The 20,981-nt window shown below is 43.3% G+C and overlaps 1 protein-coding gene across 8 annotated transcripts in view; it reads right to left on the bottom strand.

Moving 5' to 3' along the window:
- The window catches only part of LOC144691642 (nipped-B-like protein), a 564,605-nt gene that overhangs the window by 152,533 nt on the left and 391,091 nt on the right, over window positions 1-20,981 (bottom strand). For all 8 annotated transcript variants that reach the window (XM_078559979.1, XM_078559947.1, XM_078559954.1 and 5 more), the window contains 2 exons: window positions 13,092-13,194; window positions 10,169-10,267 (listed from right to left, as the gene is read on the bottom strand). In XM_078559979.1, coding sequence (XP_078416105.1) covers window positions 10,169-10,267; window positions 13,092-13,194 — 202 coding nt within the window. The remainder of the gene's footprint in view (window positions 1-10,168; window positions 10,268-13,091; window positions 13,195-20,981) is intronic.

Below are 20,981 nucleotides of genomic sequence, written 5' to 3'. Positions count from 1 at the left end.
GTTATGTTATGCATTTTGGCAGGAAGAATAGAGGAGCTGAATATTATTTAAATGGAGAAAGACTGCAGAAAGCTGCAGCACAGAGGGATTTGGGGGTCCTTGTGCATGAATCCCAAAAAGCTAACATACAATTCAGCAGGTAATAGGGAAGGCAAATGGAATGTTGGCCTTCATTTCAAAGGGAATGGAATATAAAAATAGGGACGTTTTGCTAAAACTATACAAGGCACTAGTTAGACCACACTTAAAATACTATGAACAGTTTTGGTCCCCTTATCCAAGGAAAGATATACTGGCATTGGAGGCAGTCCAGAGAAGGTTCACTAGGTTGATCCCAGGTATGGAGGGATTTTCTTATGAGGAGAAGTTGGGCCTGTACTCATTAGAGTTTAGAAGAATGAGAGGCGACCTTATTGAAACATAAAAGATTCTTAGGGGGCTTGACAGGGTAGATGCTGAGAGGTTGCTTCCCCTTGTGGGAGGCTCTAGGACCTGAGGGCATAATCTCAGAGCAAGGGGTCAACCATTTAAAACAGAGATGAGGAGGAGTTTCTTCTCTCAGAGGGTAGTGAATCTGTGGAATTCTTTACCGCAGAGGGCTGTAGAGGCTGGGTTGTTAAATGTATTCAAGGCTGAGGTAGACAGATTTTTAATTAGTAAGGGAATCAAGGGTAATGGGGAAAAGGCAGGAAAGTCGAGTTGAGAATTATCAGATCGGCCATGATCTCATTGAATGGCGGAGCAGACTCGATAGGCCGAAAGGCCTACTTCTACTCCTATGTCTTATGGTCTCCTCTGTACTCTCTCCAGGGCAATTATGTCCTTCCTGTAATGTGGCGACCAGAACTGTACACAAAATTCCAGCTGTGGCCTAACCAGCATTTTATACAGTTCCATTGTTTCATCCCTGCTTTTGTATTCTATATCTCGTCCAATAATGGAAAGTATTCCATATGCTTTCTTTACCACCTTATCCACCCATCCTGCCAGCTTCAGGGATCTGTGGACATGCACTCCAAGGTCTCTCACTTCCTGTACCCCTCTCAATGTCCTCCCATTTAACGTGTACTCCCTTGCTTTGTTTGCCATCCCCAAATACATTACCTCACACTTCTCTGGATTGAATTCCATCTACCACTATTCCGCTCACCCAACCAAACCATTGATATAATTCTGGAGACAACAGCTATCCTTTTCAACTTGTGTGTCATCTGCAAATTTTTCAATCATGCCATCCACATTTAAGTCCAAATCATTAATACATACAAAAAGCAGCAAGAGACCCTGTGGAACACCACTGGAAACCGTTTTCCATTCACAAAAACATCCATCAACCATTACCCTTTGTTCCCTGTCACTGAGCCAATTTTGGATCCAACTCGCCACCTTCCCCTGTATCCCGTGGGCTTTTACTTTCCTGACCAGTCTGCCATATGGGATCTTGTCAAATGCCTTACTAAAATCCATGTAGACAACATCCACTGCACTACCCTCATCACTTCTCCTTGTTACTTCCTCAAAAAATTCAATTAACTTTGTATGACATGACCTTCCCCCAACAAACCATGTTGACCATCCCTGATTAATCCATTTCTTTCTAAGTGACAGTTTATCCTGTGTCTCAGAATTGATTCCAATAATTTGCCCACCACAGGAGTCAGACTGACCGGCCTATAATTATTTGGTCTATCCCTTGCACCCCTTTTAAATAATGGTACAACGTTTGTAGACCTCTAATCCTCTGGTACCTCGCCTGTATCTTGTGAGGATTGGAAAACAATCTTCAGAGCATCTGCAGTTTCCTCCATAGCTTCCTTTAACAGCCTGGGATGCAATCCCAGATGTGCCTAGAGGAGAGTGAGGTCGACACAGCACAACTCTGCCTCACTACAATCTACTTCACATGTAAGTCATCACATAACCTACCAATTCATCATCTTATAGCCTTCAAATCCTGTGGTGATCGAGCAGCAGCAAAGCAGCGGCTGAGGATACATTAGAAACTGTAGTCGCAACCCCGCATAGAGGCGGCTCAAGCCATAGGGACAGGTTCCACATGATTGAAGCAGTAGACTTCAGACTGAATGGCCATCTTCAGAATCGCACTGCCTGCCTCCATGGCATGAGGAGGGGGCTAGAAAAGATGCCCTAAACATTGTCTGCTTCAACTACCCTAGCCAGTTTAGTGGGGCTGATGGAGATCCTATTATAGCAGTTGAAGAAGTATAAAGACAAAGGTAACGCCACTTACCACTGGCACGCAGCATATGCAAACACTCATGGACTATGTGAGGAAAGCATTGTGAAGCAGGAATAGGGTTTGCTAATCAAGTCCAATCTAGTCCTCAAACTTGTTAGTCTCCCAAAAATCACAAATCACCAACTCATGGTTTTGCGACTTTTCCTCACAAGGGCAAGCCATGCAACCACTGTTATTGTTTATGCACCTACAATGACAAACGCTGAAGAGGTGGAAGATAAACTTTATGAGAAGCTAGAATAGTTGACTGCTGCAGCGCCAAGATCAGACAAACTCATCATCGTTGGCGATTTCAACACCAGAGTTGGCACAGACCAACAGCCCTGGGAAGGAGTTATAGGGAAAAATGGAGTTGGTAACAGCAGTAATGGGCTTCTTTTGAAGATGTGCAGAGCATGACCTCATTACCAGCTCTGTATTCTGTCTGGCAATACTCTAAGCAATTGACCACATTATTGTCAGAAGGATGGACAGGCAGGATTGTCAGGGTGACCAAGCTGTGTGTGATGCAGATTGCTGGACTGACCGCAGACTCATAATTCAATATCCATATTCAGCCAATAGGCGGCCCCAGGAACAACTCAAAATGGATACTGCAAAACTTCTCAGAAGGTCTTAATTTTGTCTCTTTCAGAGTAGAGGATGACTGGGTAGCCTTCAGAAACCTGGTGCACACTACTGCCCTAGAACTTCTGAGACCCATCACCTGTAAGTATCAGAACTGATTTGATGAAAACAATGATGAAATTCAAACTCAGATGATAAACACTGTCTCCTTGGAGCTGCTTTCAACAACATCCATAAAATCATCCAAAGCTTAGAGAGATGCAGGATCACTGACTGAGCAAAAAGGCAGAAGAAATACAATGATACGCAGACCAAAATAATATTAAACCCTTCTATGATGCTCTGAAGACAATCTATGGTCCGCAGGTTTCCGGAAACTCTCCTTGGCACTGACAGAAACACACTGATTACTGACCAGACTATAATTCTGGAGAGATGGGCAGAGCATTTTAACAATGCTCTGAACCAGCCCTCGACGATCAATGGTGAGGTGATTGCCCACTTGCCCCAGATTGAAGTCAACATGTCACTAACTGACACCACAATAAGGTTAGATCATGGAAACAATAAGTCTCCTGTCAAGCAACAAGATACCAGGATTGGGTGCAATTGCTGGTGAACCAGACAAGACAGGAGACACGATATTCACTGACAATCTCACCCAACTATTCGAGATAACATGGAACCAGGAAACAATTGCTCAGGAATTCAATGATACATCAATTGCCCACCTTTATTAAAGGAAGGGGAACCGTTGAGCTTACGACAACCATTGAGAAATCTCCGTCTTGTGCTTTGCTATGAAAGTGTCCTTCTAAACCACTTGACAATGCAACTTCAGAGAAAGGGTGTGGTACAGCTGACAGTGTTTTCTTCATGTCAGCTCCAGGCAAAATGTCAAGAGCAGACTGCAACTTGTATTCAATATTTGTTGATCCAACTAAAGCCTTCAACACAGTTAGCTACGAGGACCTATGGAAGACCATGGCCAGGATTTTCCCGTCGGCAATATGGGGGCGGGGCCTGCTCGCTGACAGGAAAACGACGCAGGATGGCGTCGGGAGGAACCCCCAATGTCATCCCGGTCCCTTTAAATTTTCAGGAAGGCGGGTGGACCGCGAAATTAGCTGTCCGCCCGCCGACCTGTCAATGGCCAATCAAGTCCATTGACAGGCTAATTAAGATTGTTAAAGACCCTGCCCGTCCAACCTTAAGGCTGGCGGGCAGGCCAGGAGCCCCAGTGAGCTTCTGATAATACATGAAACCTCATCCACTGGTGGGATGAGGTTTCATGTTCCTTTTTAAAAACTTTAATAAATGTAATGTGATATTTATTAACATGTCCCATCTCGTGTGACATTGTCACGTGAGGGGGACATGTTAATAATATTTTTATTTCTCTATTTTTTAACTTTTTGTACACTGTCAGTAATCTCCCCGAGACAGCACTTTGTCTCAGGGAGCACTGCGCTTAATTGGCCTGCCCACTCAAAATGGCGGCGGGCCCCGTTTTGGTGGCAGGGGTCGGCTGTCTGCCCACCACTGAGCTGGTGGGGCCCGCACGCCCACCAAGGGCAAAATTCTGCCCCATGGCAAGATTTGGCTGTCCAAAAAAAATTCTTCATGATGGTACAGGAATTCCACGATGGCATATTTGCTCACGTCCTGAACAGTGGAGTGATTTTCGACAGCTTCCCAGTCATAAATAGAGTGAAACAGAACTGTGTGTTGGCTCCTACCCCCTTCAACATCATGTTCTCTGCCATGCTTTCTGAAGCAAAAGTGGCACCACATTAGATATTGTTCTTGACATTTTGCCTGAGCTGACATGCAGAAAACACTGTCAGCTGTGCCACACTCTTTCCCTGAAGTTGCTTTGACACTCTGATAGGAGCTCCTGTTTGAGATGTATTGTAAAGTGGTTCCACATAATCTCAAATAGTTGGGTGAGACGGCAGTGAATATCGTGCCTCCTGTCTTAAAATAAAAACAAAAAATGCTTGAAAAACTCAGCAGGTGTGGCAGCACCTGTCTCCTGTCTTGTCTAGTTTGCCAGGTATTACATCCGACTCTGGTACCTTGCCGCTTGACAGGAGACTGATTGCTTTCATGATCACAGCTTTGTTGTGGTGTCAGTTAGTGACATGTTGATCTCAATCTGGGGCAAGTGGGCAATCGCCTCATCGTTGATTGTTGAGGGCTGGTTCAGAGCATTGTTAAAATGCTCTGCCCATCTCTCCAGAATTACAGTCTGGTCAGTAATCAGTGTGTTTCTGTCAGTGCCAAGGAGAGTTTCTGGAAGCCTGCGGACCATAGATTGTCTTCAGAGCATCATAGAAGAGTTTAGTGTTATTTTGGTCTGCGTATGATTACAATTCTTCTGTCTTTTTGTTTGGTCATTGATGTTGAAGAGAGCGGAGATGAGATGGGAAAAACACATTGCCAAAATGACTGATGAGCACTTGCCAAAAAGGTTCTTCCACTGCAAGCTAAATCTAGAAGAGGAAAGTTCATATGAAGGCCAGAAAAAGTGTTAAGGACACCTTGTAGGTCTAATTGCAGTTTCAAAATTGACCACGAATCTCTCACAGGATCACTCTACAGGTCTCATCAGCAAAGGCACCATCGCCTATGAACGGAATTGAGGTGCATTGGTCAACAGGAAACATGAGCTTTGTTAATCCAGAGCCACAAGCACCTCGTCTTCACCAACAATACATACGTATCGAATATGCAGCAGATCTTTTTGTGCTCAAATTGGACTGATTCGCCATCTTCAAACATCACACCTCAAACTCAGTGAATTCTAGCTGACATGACGGACAATTACAACCATGAAGGACAAACATGATGACATCACCTGACTTTGGCCCTCCCACAGCTCATCTGCCTCTAGATTTGACTATTTTAATGCACTCCTAGTTGGCCTATTGCATCCTACCCACCAGAGACTTGATGTCATCCAAAACACTGCTGTTATCAAACTGATTAGAAAAGATGTATAATGCTGCAAAGATTAGTGGTAGGCCGTAAGATTGAGAACATTTTAGAAACCAGCAAAGGATGACTGAAAAAAAAAGGGAGAAATTAGGGTATGAGAGAAAACTAGCAAGAAATATAAAAACATACAGTAAAAGTTTCTGCAAGTATATAAAGAAAGAGAGTAACTAATGTGCGCGTAGTCCCCAAGAGGGTGAGACTGGGGAATTAATAATTGGAAACAAGGAAATCGCAGAGGCTTTGAACAAGTTTTTTTGTAACTGTCTTCACAGTAGCTGACACAAAAAGCATCCCAAAAATAGTGGAAAAGCAAGAGGCAAAAGGGAGGGAGGAACTTAAATCAATCACCATTGCTAGAGAAAAAGGAGGAAAATTAACAGGAAAATTAATGAAACTAAAGGCTGACAAGTCCCCTGGACATGATGGCCTGCATCCTAGGGTCTTAAAGGAAGTGGCTGCAGAGGTTGTGGATGCATTAGTTGTAATCTTCCAAAATTCCTTCAATTCTGCAAAGCTCCCAGCGGACTGGAAAGCCGCAAATATAACACCTCTTTTCAAGAAAGGGGGCGGGGGAGAGACAGAAAGCAGGAAACCATAGGCCAATTAGCCTAATGCGTCATTGGGAAAATGCTAAAGTCTGTCATTAAGGAGGTAGTAGCAGGATAAAGAACAAAGAAAAGTACAGCACAGGAACAGGCCCTTCGGCCCTCCAAGCCTACGCCCATCATATGCCTGTCAAACTAAAACATTTTGCACTCCCGGGGTCCGTATCCCTCTATTCCCATCCTATTCATGTATTTGTCAAGCTACCTCTTAAACACCACTATTGTATCTGCTTCCACCACCTCCTCCTGTAGCGAATTCCAGTCACTCACTACCCTCTGCGTAAAAAACTTGCCCCACACATCTCCTCTATAGTTTTCTCCTCTCACCTTAAATCTATGTCTCCAAGTAATTGACTCTTCCACCCTGGGAAAAAGCTTCTGACTATCTACTCTGTCCATGCCACTCATAACTTTGTAAACTTCTATCAAGTCGCCCCTCAATCTCCATCGCTCTAGCGAGTACAATCCGAGTTTCTCCAACCTTTCCTCATAGCTAATAACCTCCAGACCAGGCAGCATCCTGGTAAACCTCCTCTGCACCCTCTCCAACACCTCCATATCCTTCTGGTAATGTGGTGACCAGAATTGCACGCAATATTCCAAGTGTGGCCTAACCAAGGTTCTATACAGCTGCAGCATGACTTCCCAGCTTTTATACTCAATACCCCTGCCGATGAAGGCAAGCATGCCATATGCCTTCCTGACTACCTTATCCACCTGCGTTGCCACTTTCAGTGACCTGTGGACCTGTCACCCAGATCCCTCTGCTCGTCGGTGCACTTAAGGGTTCTGCCATTTACTGTATAATTCCTGCCTGTATTAGACCTTCCAAAATGCATTATCTCGCATTTGTCCGGATTAAACTCCATCTGCCATTTCTCCGCCCAAGTCTCCAACCAATCTATATCCCGTTGTATCTTTTGACAATCCTCTTCACTATCTGCAACTCCTCCAACCTTAGTGTCGTCTGCAAACTTACTAATTAACCCAGTTACATTTTCCTCCAAATCATTTAGAAAATCATAATGTAATCAGGCAGAGTCAAACCTCAGAGTAAAGGATGTAAGAAGCAAGGTGAATGAAAGGGTACCAATAGATGCAGTGTATTTGGATTTCTCCACATAAAAGGTTACTACACAAGATAAGGGCTCATGGTGTTGGGGACGATATATTGGTATGGAGCAAGGATTGGCTACCTAACAGGAAACAAGGCTGGGATAAATGGGACATTTTTAGGTTGGCAAACTGTAATTAGAGGATTGCCATGGGGATCAGTGCCTGGGCCTCAACTATTTATGATCTATATTAATGGCTTAGATGAAGGGACCTACTGTATTGTAGCTAATACAAAGAAAGATAGGTTTCAAAGCAAGTTGTGAGAAGGAAACAGTTTGCAAAGGATGTATAGATAGGTTTACTGAACGGGCAAAAATTTGGCAGATGGAGTATAATGTGGGAAAGTGTAAGGATGTCAACTTTGGCAGAAAGAACAGAAAAGCAGTATATTATTTAAATGAAGGAGGACTACAGGTCCTTGTACATGAATCACAAAAAGTTAACATGCAGGTACAGCAAGCAATTAGGAAGACAAATGGAATTTTGACTTTTATTGCAAAGAGGGTGCAATATAAAAGTGAGGAAGTTTTGCTTTGGCTATATGGGTCATTGTTGAGACCACACCTCGAGAACTGTGTACTGTTTTGGTCTCCTTACTTAAGGAAGGATATGCCCGTATTGAAAATGGTTCCAAGAAGGCTGACTAGGCTGATTCCTGAGATGTATAGGTCATCTTATGAGGAAAGCTGAACAGGCTGGGTCACTGGAGTTTAGAAAATGACAGGTAATCTTATTGAAACATACAAGATTCCAAGTGGCTTGACATATTAGACATTGAGAGGGTTTTTCCCCTTGTGGGGGAATCTAGAACCAGGGAACACCGTTTCAAAGTAAGGAGTATCCCAATTAAGACAAAGATGAGGAGGAATTTCTTCTCTCAGAAGGTCATTAGTCTTTGGAATTCTCTTCCCCAGAGAGCAGTGAATGCTGGGTGATTGAATACATTCAAGGCTGACTTAGACAGATTTTTGATCAACAAGGGAGTCAAGAGTTATGGGGGCAGATAGGGAAGTGGAATTAAGGCCACAATCAGATCAGCCATGATCATATTGAAGGGGGGGAACAGACTCAAGGAGTCATAGAGATCTACAGCACAGAAAAAGCCCTTCAAGTCTGAACTGGTCAAACAAATACCTAACTATTCTAATCCCATTTTCCAGCACTAGGCCCATAGCCTTGTATCCCATGGCATTGCAAGTGCACATCCAAAAACTTCTTAAATGTTGAGGGTTTCTGCCTCTACCACCCTCTCAGGCAGTGAGTTCCAGATTCCCACCACCCTCTGGGTGAAAAAATTCTTCCTCACATCCCCTCTAAACCTCCTGCCCCTTAGATCCTCGGTACTTCCCAGGGTCCTACCATTCATCGTGTATTCCCGTGCCTTTTTTGTCCTGCCCAAGCGCATCACCTCACACTTATCCAGATTAAATCCCATTTGCCACTGATCATCCCATCTGACCAGCCCGTCTATATACTCCTGTAATCTAAAGCTATCCTCCTCACTATTTACCACCCCACCAGTTTTCGTGTCATCCACGAACCTACTGATCGACCCTCCTAACATTCAAGTCTAAATCATTTATACATGCCACATACACCGGGACCCAACACCGATCCCTGTGGAACCCCATTAGACACAGGCACCCAGTCACAAAAACACCCATCGACCATCACCCTCTACTTCCTGCCACTCAGCCAATTCTGGATACAATTTGTCAAATTGTCTTGGATCCCATGGGCTCTTACCTTTGTTATCAGTCTTCCATACGGGACCTTATCAAAAGCCTTGAAATCCAAATAGACTACGTCAAAAGCATTGCCCTCATCTACACACCTGGCCACCTCTTCAAAAAATTCAATCAAATTGGTCAAACATGACCTCCCCTTAACAAAACCATGCTGACTGTCCTTGATTAATCCCTGCCTCTCCAAGTGTAGATTAATTTTGTCCCTCTGAATTGCTTCCAATAGCTTCCCCACCACTGAGGTTGGATTGACTGGTCTGTAGTTCCCTGAGTCGAATGACCTACTTCTATTTATCTTGTGATCTTATGCCCCTGCCCTTACTCGCATTAACTCCCATTCATACATCACCCCTGTGCTCATTGAGCTACATTAGCTCCCATTTAAGCATTGTCTTGATTGTAAAACTCTCAACCTTGTTTTTAGATACCTCCCTATCTCTGCAATCTTCCCCATCCCCACAATCTTCAAGAGATATCTGCGTTCATTTAATTCTGACCACTTGAGCATCTCTGACTTTAATTGCACCATCAATGGATGCTATGCCGTTTGCTCTGGCCCCTAAGCCCTTTCCTCCTTTAAGGTACTCCTTTATAAAACACTACTTTGACTGCCTTATGTGACTTAGTGTCAAATGTTGCTTTACAGTGTGGCCATGAAGCCCCTTGGAATGGTTTATTCCATTTAAGGCTATATAAATAGAAAGCTGCTGATGTTTAATTTCAGGAAGTAGCTTCCTGATTTTCTAGGTATCATGTTGGAATGTTTGCTTGAATTTACATTGGAGATTTAAAACACATCATACCAGTTTCTCGAAGATACTCTCAGAAACACAACTATACATTGGAAATGTCTGTACAAGGAAAATAAACTTTACCCTTGCAAGAATGCTGGGATCCACAGCAACTACCTCGGATAGACACTTCATGGCCTTTGTTCGTACAGCGATCGCACTTTCTCCTAGTACACGTAGAATCTGTAAATCATCAGTCCAATACACAGCATCAGTAACTTCAGGAACCCAGAGGCATTTCTGTCATTTTCTGTCACTTTTTTTGGTGAACTATTGTCTCTTGATCCCAGTATATATTTGTTCCAAAAGGTTTTTGCTGATAACATATTCCACACACCTCCCTCAAAGTCCAAAGATAAAAGCAAAATACTGCAGATAATGGAAATCTAAAACAAAATCGAAAATTGCTGGAAATACTCAGCAGGTCTGACAGCATCTGTGGAGGGAAAGACAGAGTTAACGTTTTGAGTCCGTATGACTCTTCAGAAGAAGTCATACAGACTCGAAACGTTAACTCTGTCTTTCTCTCCACAGATGCTGTCAGACCTGCTGAGTTTTTCCAGCAATTTTTGTTTTTGTTCCCTTAAAGTCCACTTTGGCATCTCCAACCATCCTTGAATGCCTCAAAATCCATTCCCATTTCTCCTGTAACTTCCAGTTAGAATTCCTCCAGTTAGGTTTTTGCAACTTAGTTCCAAAACAATCCTAACAAAAGTCATTGAATCACACTGCACAGAAGGTCATTCAGCCCATCATACCAGTGCTGGCTTTTAGTAAGAGCTAATCAGTTAAACCCATACCATCTCCCTGCAAATTTTCATTTGAAAATTAACATCAAGTCTGCTTCCACCAGCTTTTCTAACAGGACACTTCAGATTACCGTTCTAAAAAAAAATCCTCCTCTCTGGTTCTTTTGGCAATCAATTTAAATCTATATCCTCTGGTCACTGACTCTTCTGTCACTGGAAATACTTCCTTATTTACTCTATCAAAACTCCTTAACTTAATCCTCCCATGACCTGGAACTCCCTCCCTAACAGCACTGTGCGTGTACCTGCATCACATGGACTGTAGTGGTTCTAGAAGGCAGCTCACCACCACCTTCTTAAGGGCAATTAGGTATGGGCAATAAATGCTGGCCTAGCCAGCTGTGCCCGCATCCCATGAATGAATCCCTGGTTTCATTTTGGTAATTCTTCTCTGTACCCCCTTCAAACCTTCCTAAAATGTGGCATGCAGAATTGGATACCAGAAGAATTCCCGTCTCCTCTTCCTTAGTCTAGGGTCTTTCACATGCACCTGTAAAGTTGACAAAGCTTCAGTTCGATGTTTCATCTGAAAGTGTAGAAATCACTGAACCAAGTGGGTACTTTGAATTTTAAACTAAACAAATTAGAAATTGAATTTTACTACACACAAAACTAGATCAGCCCATCCAGTCTGTGATACACAATGGGCATATGAAGAGTTTGGAAGAAAAGGCCACCCAACACATAAAACCTACTCCTTCCACAGGCCATGCACTGCAAACTTGAATTTTGACTTGCCCACATTCCACTCTCTAACCAAGTGTTAGGAACTAGAGATAGTTTAAGTAAGTTATATTTGTATTTGTGTGTGTTGGTGTGAATTTCTGTATTGGTGTGTTAAGAAAGGAAGAACTCGAGTTTTAATTTCGCTTTAAAAGATGCCTGCATTTTAATGAGGCTTATCGCTCTTGAAGGGGAGTTAAAACAAAGACAAGGTTGAAAAAAAAACTCTTCTATTGCCTAGCAACAGAAGTGCAGAGAGAGAGGCCCCACACAGACGCAAAGAAACCAAAAGCAATTTGAGTTCAGTTGGTCATCCTGCTCTAAGTTGAAAGGAGCTGCCAGCAGATGCAGCATAGGAGAGGGACAGATAGCAATCCCCAAACAAAATTTGGAAACAGGAGCTAGGAGAAGCTAAAAAGGAAGGAGCTGCAGGAAGCAAGTTTCCCCAAAGAACAGAAGGAGGGCTCCTGAGAAGACCTTTTAGACAAAAGGAAAGAACAGGGATCTGGAAAAGATCCTGTTAAGTGAAGTTAAAAGTGAAGAGCAGAGAAAGGCTCCAAGCTTAAAGGGAGAAAACTGCAAGACACAGACTTAAAGCAAAATAGGTTTGCGAGAAGCCATAAGATCCAAGGAGACAGTCGGAGGTCTGTAACTCTTTACTATGGGCATGCGAAGCAGTGGTGTTCTGTTGGCACAGCTAAGCATCTGAGAGAGAGTGCATGGAAAGCAAAGCTTGAATGCATGTGGCAATCCAGAAGAGAAGAACATCAGAAGGAGAGCTCTAAACCCTGGAGGTGGGCGCTTGTGGAAGACATCCAAGAGAAAGCATCATTTGAGAGAAGATTCCAAAATGGGTTCTTCGAGAGTGTAGATTGGAAACCCTCGTATGAAAGATAGAGTTCAGTGAGACAAGTTGGCTCATGATGTGACGAGCATCTGGAGGGAGTTGATGAGAGATCCGTAGCATCTGGTTGAGGTGGCATCTGTCAATTGTCTCAGAGTGTGGTTATGTGAGGTCACAGGTTGCCTATTGGCTTACATGGAGTGTGTACTTATTGTGAACATTAGAGTATAAGATAGCTTTTATAACTTGTGTTATCCCTATGAATCTAAATATATCTGTAAAGGTATTGCTGTGGGTAAACGAGTATTGTGATATACCTCATCTTTTCTTGTTTAATAAATGTTTTACCCTGCTGTTAGAAGTTCATCAGCTGACTCTTGTGACTCTGTTCAGTGTCCATTCTCCACTTTTCTAAACAAAAAATAAAAGATAGGATCTACCATGCCAAGTTCCACCCTGGGATCTGGCTTGTCCAGTAGTAACATCAGCTGGGATCATAACATAAGCTTGATACTTCCTAAATCCATAGGGCTAAAATAAATCTACTAATTTGTCTACAGTCCTCAACCCTTTTCTAGGCAGTTATTGATCAAATTCTGTTCAAAAGCAATGATATATGGCTATCACTCACCTGTGTCAAATAAATATCAAAGCTTTGTGCAAACGGCCTCATAGAGGCCAAGTATCGGACAATCAGACAGGCATCTTCATAGTCCACATTAGCAGAGTTCATTCTGTGGGTGCAAAAAGAAACTAGTCAGGCTTGAGGCAAGACGACGGGTCAATATGTCTAAAGGTGATCCTGAGGAGCTGGTACAGGTTTGTTTAACAGGCTGCAGGTATACTATTTGCTTGGTTATTTCAGTGATTTATCTAACAAGAATTAAAAATCTCTCAAGTTTAAGAGGTACCACAATAGCAATCTGTGGGTTCACAGGCTAAACAAAGTTTTTGAGGACTGCTGAAAAATTCCTGTTTTTATCCTTCCCCACACCATGCACCATTTAGAATGAATGAGTTAACCAAAAGTTACAGGGTTGAACATACGAATTAGGAGGAGTAGGCCATTCAGCCCCTCGAGCCTGCTCCGCCATTCGATAATGTAATAATGGTCTGAATGTAATCTCAACCCACATTCCTGCCTACTCCCCATAACCTTTCACCCCTTTGTTAATCAAAAATCTACCTAGCTCTACCTTAAAAATATTCAAAGGTTCTGCTTCCACTGCCTTTTGAGGAAGAGTTCCAAAGGCTCACTACTCTGAGAAAGAATTTCTCCCCATCTCTGTCTTAAATGAGTGACCTCTTATTTTTAAACAGTGATCCCTAGCTCTAAATTGTTAAACCATTAACACAGTTCATACAGTTTAAATGCAGGGGTTTGTCAGGGTACTAGAAACATTGAAGAATTTATAACACAGAGGCCATTCAATCCATCATATCTATGCTGGTTGAAAGTTATCCAGCCTAATCCCACTTCCTGGCTCTTGGTCCATAACCTCTTGGGTTACAGAACCTCAAGTGCATATCCAAGTGTTCTTTAAAGGCAATGGAAGTTTCTAAAGTTTTTCAGTCTGTAGACTACATTGTGCTGCAGCTGCTGCAATGTATGCATACAAACAGCCACAAAATTGCAACAATCTAATTTACTCACTGCCACTGTTAATGATCCATCAGCGGATGATCTGGTTCTCAGAAAGTGTTAAGTATCTATATCTCAAAAGCAATTATGGATGGGCAATAAATGTAGGCCTTGTCAGCGATGCTTACATCCTCAGTGCAGCTGTGCACCGTGTGAACTCCAGGAAGCTCCATATGGTTTGGACAATCATGTGCAGCAAATGCCTTCAGCTAGAGTACCTCGAATTTCAGACTTCAGAGTTCGAGAAGCAACTGGCTTCACTGCAGTGCATTAATGAGGCTGACAGTAACAGAGATAGGAAGGTTCAAGGGATGGTCACCCACAGCTTAAGGTGCGCAGGTAGACCATAAGACCATAAGACATAGGAGCAGAAATTAGGCCATTTGGCCCATCGAGTCTGCTCCGCCATTCAATCATGGCTGATAAGTTTAGACAGTGAACATCAAACAAACAATTTGGAAGACCGATTTGATACTATCTTTAACTTTCTTAGTTAGCAACAGATGGTGCACCCTTCTCAGAGTTGTTCTTTCTCAATGGAATATATCTGCTGAGAGTTATGAAATATCTCATTAAATGTCTACTGTCCTAACTTATAACATATTTTCCCAGTTTACCTTAGCCAACTGTCTTCATACCCTTGTAACTGTCTTTATTTAAGTTTAAGACACTGGTCTTAGAACCACACTCCTCACCCTCAAACTGAATGTGAAATTCTACCATTTTTATATAGCCTGTTGCCTAGAGGCTCGTTTACCATGAGGTCATTAATTAATGCTGTCTCATTACACATTTGCACGGATCTAAAATAGCCTTCTCCCTGGTTCACACTAGAATGTACTGCTCTAAGAAATTGTCCCAAAAACGCTATGATCTCATCTTCCAGGCTACCCTTGCCAATTTAATTTGTCTAATCTATATGAAGGTTATAATCACCCATGATTATTGCAGCACCTCTATTACAAGCCCCCATTATTTCTTCCTGTGTACTCTGTCCTATAGTTTAGCTACTGTAAGGGGGCTTATAAATTACTCCCACTAATGATTTCTTACCTTTGCTATTTCTTCAGTACTTTGCTTTGCAATAATACTGAAGACTTGTGCTCTAGACGTACCCCTAACCAACCTGTTCCAGTACAGGTTCAACACTGGCATCTACCCATCATTGTGGAAAATTGCTCAAATATGTTCTGTCCACAAAAAAAGGACAAATCCAATTACTGCCCCATCAGTTTACTCTTGATAATTAGCAAAGTGAAGGAAGGTGTTATTGACAGTGCAATGAAGTGGCACTTGCTCAGCAATTACCTTCTCATTGATGCTCAGTTCGCGTTCCACCAAGGCCATTTGGCTCCTGACCCCATTACAGCCTTAATCCTAACATGGACAAAAAAGCCAAACTCAAGAAGTGAGGTGAGAGTGAATGCCCTTGACATAAAAGCATCTTACTGAGTGTGGCATCGAGGAGCCCTTGCAAAATTAAAATCAATGGGAATCAGGGGGAAATCTTTCCACAGGTTGGAGTCATACCAAGCACAAAGGAAGATGGTTGTGATTATTGGAGGTCAATCATCTCAGTCTTAGGACATTGCTGCAGGAATTCTTCAGGGTAGTGTCTTAAGTCCAACCATCTTCAACTGCTTCATGAATTACCTTCTCTCCATCATAAGGTCAGAGATGGCATGTTCACTGATGATTACACAATGTTCAGCACCATTTGCGAGTCCTCAAATACTGAAGCAGCCCACGTCCATATGCATCAAGGCCTGGACAACATTCAGACTTGGGCTGATAAATGGCAAGTAACATTTGCACCATGCAAGTGCCAGGCAATGATCATCTCCAAGAGGAGAGAATCTAATCATCTCCCCTCACATTCAAAGGCATGACCATCATTGAATCCCATAATATCAACATCCTGTGGGTTACCAATGACCAGAAATGGAACTGGAACAGCCACAAAAATACCGTGGCTACAAAGACAAGCCAAAGGCTGGGAATTCTGTGGAGAGTAACGCACCTCATGACTCCCTGAAACCTGTCCACCATCTACAAGGCACAAACCAGGGGTGTGATGGAATGCTTTCCACTTGCCTGGATGAGTGCAACTCCAACAGCACTCAAGAAGATCAACATTGCCCAGGACAATGCAGCTTGCTTGATTGGCACCCCATCCACCACTTTCAACATTCACTCCCTCCCCCACCAATGCACAGTGGCAGCAGCGTACACCGTCTAGAAGATGCACTGCAGCAACTCAGCGAGGCTCCTTCCAAATCTGCAACCACCACCACCTAGAAGGACAAGGGCAGTAGACACTTGGGAACACCACCACGTGCAATTTACCCTCCAAGGGACACAACATCCTGACTTTTGGAACTATATCGCTGTTCCTTCACTGTTGCAGGATCAAAATCCTGAAACACCCTTCCTAACTGTGTTGTGCGTGTACCTGCACCAAATGGACTGCAGCAGCTAAAGCAGATGGCTCACCACCACCTTCTCAGGGACAATTAGGGGTGGGCAGCACTTGCCAGCAATGCCCACATCCCAAGAAAGAATAATACAGAAAAACATAATTGGGCCTGCTTGAGAAGTTCACCTCCTCCAGAAGGACCTTGGATTTACCTACAAATTTATTTTATTGGCCCACAACCCCAGCCCAGGGGAATTACACCAATGCCTAGGTAGTGGTGGATTAGTTCACCAAATGGATAAAGGCTTTCCCATGTACAGTCAATACTGTACTTAAAGCAGCCAGGATCTTAGTGAGTCAGTTGATCTGTAAGTGGAGTCTGCTATTACAGGCGCATAGCGGTCAGGGGTCACATTGTAGTGGAAAAAGTTTCACTCAATTATAAGAAATGAGGATTTAAGCACAAATTACACATCTCTCACCATCCCCAGTCTTCAGGAGTAGTGGAAAGGGGAAATAGGGCCTCCAAATTATGTTGAAGAAGTTGTGTACAGTTCACCCCACCCAATAGGTTAACATGCTGCCAATGTGTTTAAGGCAAATGGAGTCAACAACAGGAGTCTCTCCACACCAGGCAACGACAGGAAACTCATGAGGACACCAGGCAACGACAGGAAACTCATGAGGACACCAGGCCACTTGGCATTGACAGACTTGGGCCCTTTGATACTGTGGCTCCAAATGGTTTAAACAGGTGAAGCACACCATTTTCAAATGAATCAGTATGTGCTCACAAATCAGGGAAGTCAATAAAGTATTTCGATAAGAAAGTGTGTCCTCTTTGGTATCAAGTAAGAGACCCTGTTATGGTCGTAAATTACGGGAGATGCCAGAAACCATTGAAAATCAATTACATGTCCTGGCAACTGGTTAATTGGCTCAAATGAAACAAAAACTGGAAATGCTGGAAAAATTCTGCAGGTCTAACAGCATCTGTGGAGAGAAAAAGAGAGTTAACGTTTCAAGTCCTAATGACTCTTCAGAGTATAAGAAAAGAGGTCGAAACCATGTTCGTTGCAGCAGAGAGAAAACAAATCCAAAATAGAGGGACTGCCTCCACTCAGAATCAGAGAAGAATGAGAAGTCCCAACAGGGCACAGGGGTCCATAGAGACTACAAGAGTCTAAGATGAAGTCAGAGTCTGAGAAGTCCATGAGAAGAATCCAGTGCAGGTTTTTGTACATTCCACTGTCCATAGCTGGAACAGGAAGTATAAGCTGTTAAGCTGCATTAATTACTGCCTAGTTTACTGTCAGATTTTATGCTTAAAAAATCTTTCCCTTTTGCTACAACTTGACGGTCTTGTTGTCAACGTATTACCCATGCCTGAAATCACGACAGGGAAACGAAGAGGAAAATATGACCAACCGAGATAGAATATGAGAATAGAATATTAGTTCACATAAAAGGGAATCCAAAAATCTTCTCTTGGCATGAAAATATTGAGTGGGAAGTAAGTGTTTGTGGGGGTGGGGTGGGGTGGAGTGTCTATTGGAGACAAAGTTGGTGAAGGGTATGCCAAGGGGTGCAGGACAAGGAAAGAATACTTTCTTTCTTTATTCTTTCATGCTATGTGGGTGTCATTAGCAAGGCAAGTATCTGTTGCCTACCCAAACTGCCCCTGAACTGAGTGACCTGCTAGGCCATTTTAGAGGGCATTTTCTAATGAGTCAACCACATTGCTGTGGGTCTGCAGTCGTATGTAGGCCAGACCAGGTAAGGATGGCAGATTTGCTTCCTTAAAGGACATCAGCAAACCCAGCTGGGCTTTACAACAGTCCATGACAGTCTCATGGTCACCATTTCTGAGGCAAGCTTTCAATTCCTGATTTATTAATTAAAAGTCTGATGATGACCATGAAACTATTGTCGATTGTCATAAAAGCCCATCTGGTTCACTAATCTGCCGCCCTTACCTGGTCTTGCTTACATGTGACTCCAGACCCACAGCAATGTGGTTGACTCTTAAATGCCCTCCGAACAAGGGCAATCAGGGATGGGCAATAAATGCTGTCCTAGCCAATGATGCCCATATCCCATGAACGAATAAAAAAATGTCCACCTGCTGTAGGTACACCCACAGTGTTGTTAGGAAGGGAGTTCCAGGATTTTGACCCAATGACAGTAAAGAAATGGCAATATATTTCCAAGTCAGGATGGTGAGTGACTTGGAGGGGAACTTCCAGGTGGTGATGTTCCCATCTGTCTGCTGCCCTTGTCCTTCTAGATGGTATTGGTCATGTGTTTGGACGGTGCTGTCTAAGGAGCCTGTGAGTTGAACAAGTGTTTCTCTTACAGCAAGAGTGAGAGAGGAGTGTGGACATTGACAGCAAGAGAAATAGTGGGGCCATTAACAGCGAGACCTGAGGATTGGGAGCACTTTAGAATTCAGCAAAGGAGGACCAAGGGATTGTTTAAGAAGGGGAAAATAGAGTGCGAGAGTAAGTTTGCAGGGAACATAAAAACTGACTGTAAAAGTTTCTATAGGTATGTGAAGAGAAAAAGATTGGTGAAGACAAATGTAGGTCCCTTACAGTCAGAAACAGGGGTACTTATAATGGGGAACAAAGAAATGGCTGACCAACTAAATACATACTTTGGTTCTGTCTTCACAAAGGATACTAATAACGTAACAGAAATGTTGGGGAACACAGGGTTTAGTGAGGGGGAGGAGCTGAAAGAAATCAGTATTAGTAGGGAAATGGTATTGGGGAATTGATGGGATTGAAGGCCAATAAATCCCCGGGACCTGATAATCTACATCCCAGAGTACTTAAGGAAGTGGCCCTAGAAATAGTGGATGCGTTGTTGGTCATCTTCTGAGATTCTATAGACTCTGGAACAGTTCCTACAGATTGGAGGGTAGCTAATGTAACCCCACTATTTAAAAAGGGAGGCAGAGAAAAAGCAGGGAATTATAGACCAGTCAGCCTGACGTCGGTAGTGGGGAAAATTCTAGAGTCCATTGTAAAAGATTAAAGAGCTGAGCACGTGGAAAACAGTAGTAGAATCGGACAGAGTCAGCATTGATTTATGAACGGGAAATCATGCTTGACAAATCTACTGGAATTTTCCGAGGATGTAACTAGTAGAGTTGATGAGGGGGAGCCAGTAGATGTGGTTTATTTGGACTTTCAGAAGGCTTTCGACAAAGTCCCACATAAGAGATTAGCATGTAAAATTAAAGCGCATGGGATTGGGGGTAGTGTATTGAGATGGATAGAAAACTGGTTGGAAGACAGAAAACAAAGAGTAGGAATAAACAGGTGTTTTTCCGAATGGCAGGCAGTGACTAGTGGGGTACCGCAGGGATCGGTGTTGGGACCCCAGCTATTCACAATATATATTAATGATTTAGTTGAGGGAATTAAATGTAATATCTCCAAATTTGCAGATGACACAAAGCTGGGTGGGAGGGTGAGCTGTGAGGAGGATGCAGAGATGCTTCAGTGTGATTTGGACAAGCTGAGTGAGTGGGCAAATGCATGGCAGATGCAGTATAATGTGGATAAATGTGAAGTTATCCACATTGGTAGCAAAAACAGGAAGGCAGATTATTATCTGAATGGCTATAAATTGAGAGGGGAATGTGCAAGGAGACCTGGGTGTCCTTGTACACCTGTCGCTGAAGGTAAGCATGAAGGTGCAACAGGCGGTAAGGAAGGCAAATGGTTTGTTGGCCTTCATTGCCAGAGGATTCGAGTACAAGAACAGGGATGTCTTGCTGCAATTGTACAGGGCCTTGGTGAGACCACACCTGGAATACTGAGTGCAGTTTTGGTCTCCTTATCTGAGGAAGGATGTACTTGCTATAGAGGGAGTGCAGCGAAGGTTTACCAGGCTGATTCCTGGGATAGCGAGACTGACATATGAGGAGAGATTGAGTTGATTAGGATTATATTCGCTGGAGTTCAGAAGAATGATGGGGGGTCTCATAGAAACCTATAAAATTCTAACAGGACTAGACAGGGTAGATGCAGGAAGGATATTCCCGATGGTGGGGGAGTCCAGAACCAGGGGTCACAGTCTGAGGATATGGGGTAGACCATTTAGGACTGAGATGAGGAGAAATTTCTTCACCCAGAGAATGGTGAGCCTGTGGAATTCGTTACCACAGAAAGTAGTTGAGACCAAAACATTGTATGCTTTCAAGAAGGAGGAGTTAGATATAGCTCTTGGGGCGAAAGGGATCAAAGGGTATGGGGAGAAAGCGGGGGCAGGCTATTGAGTTGGATGATCATCCATGATCATAATGAATGGCGGAGTAGGCTCGAAGGGCCGAATGACCTACTCCTGCTCCTAGTTTCTATGACCTATTGCCAACACCTCCAGAACACTGGAGCCAAGGACCAGACGAGAGTGAATCTCATACATAAATTGGCAGGTGCTACCTGGGGCAGCAG

The sequence above is a fragment of the Cetorhinus maximus genome, chromosome 2 (assembly GCF_964194155.1).
Source record: "Cetorhinus maximus chromosome 2, sCetMax3.hap1.1, whole genome shotgun sequence".
In the NCBI taxonomy this organism is placed as follows: Eukaryota; Metazoa; Chordata; class Chondrichthyes; order Lamniformes; family Cetorhinidae; genus Cetorhinus; species Cetorhinus maximus.
This window is presented reverse-complemented; position numbering and strand designations above follow the sequence as displayed.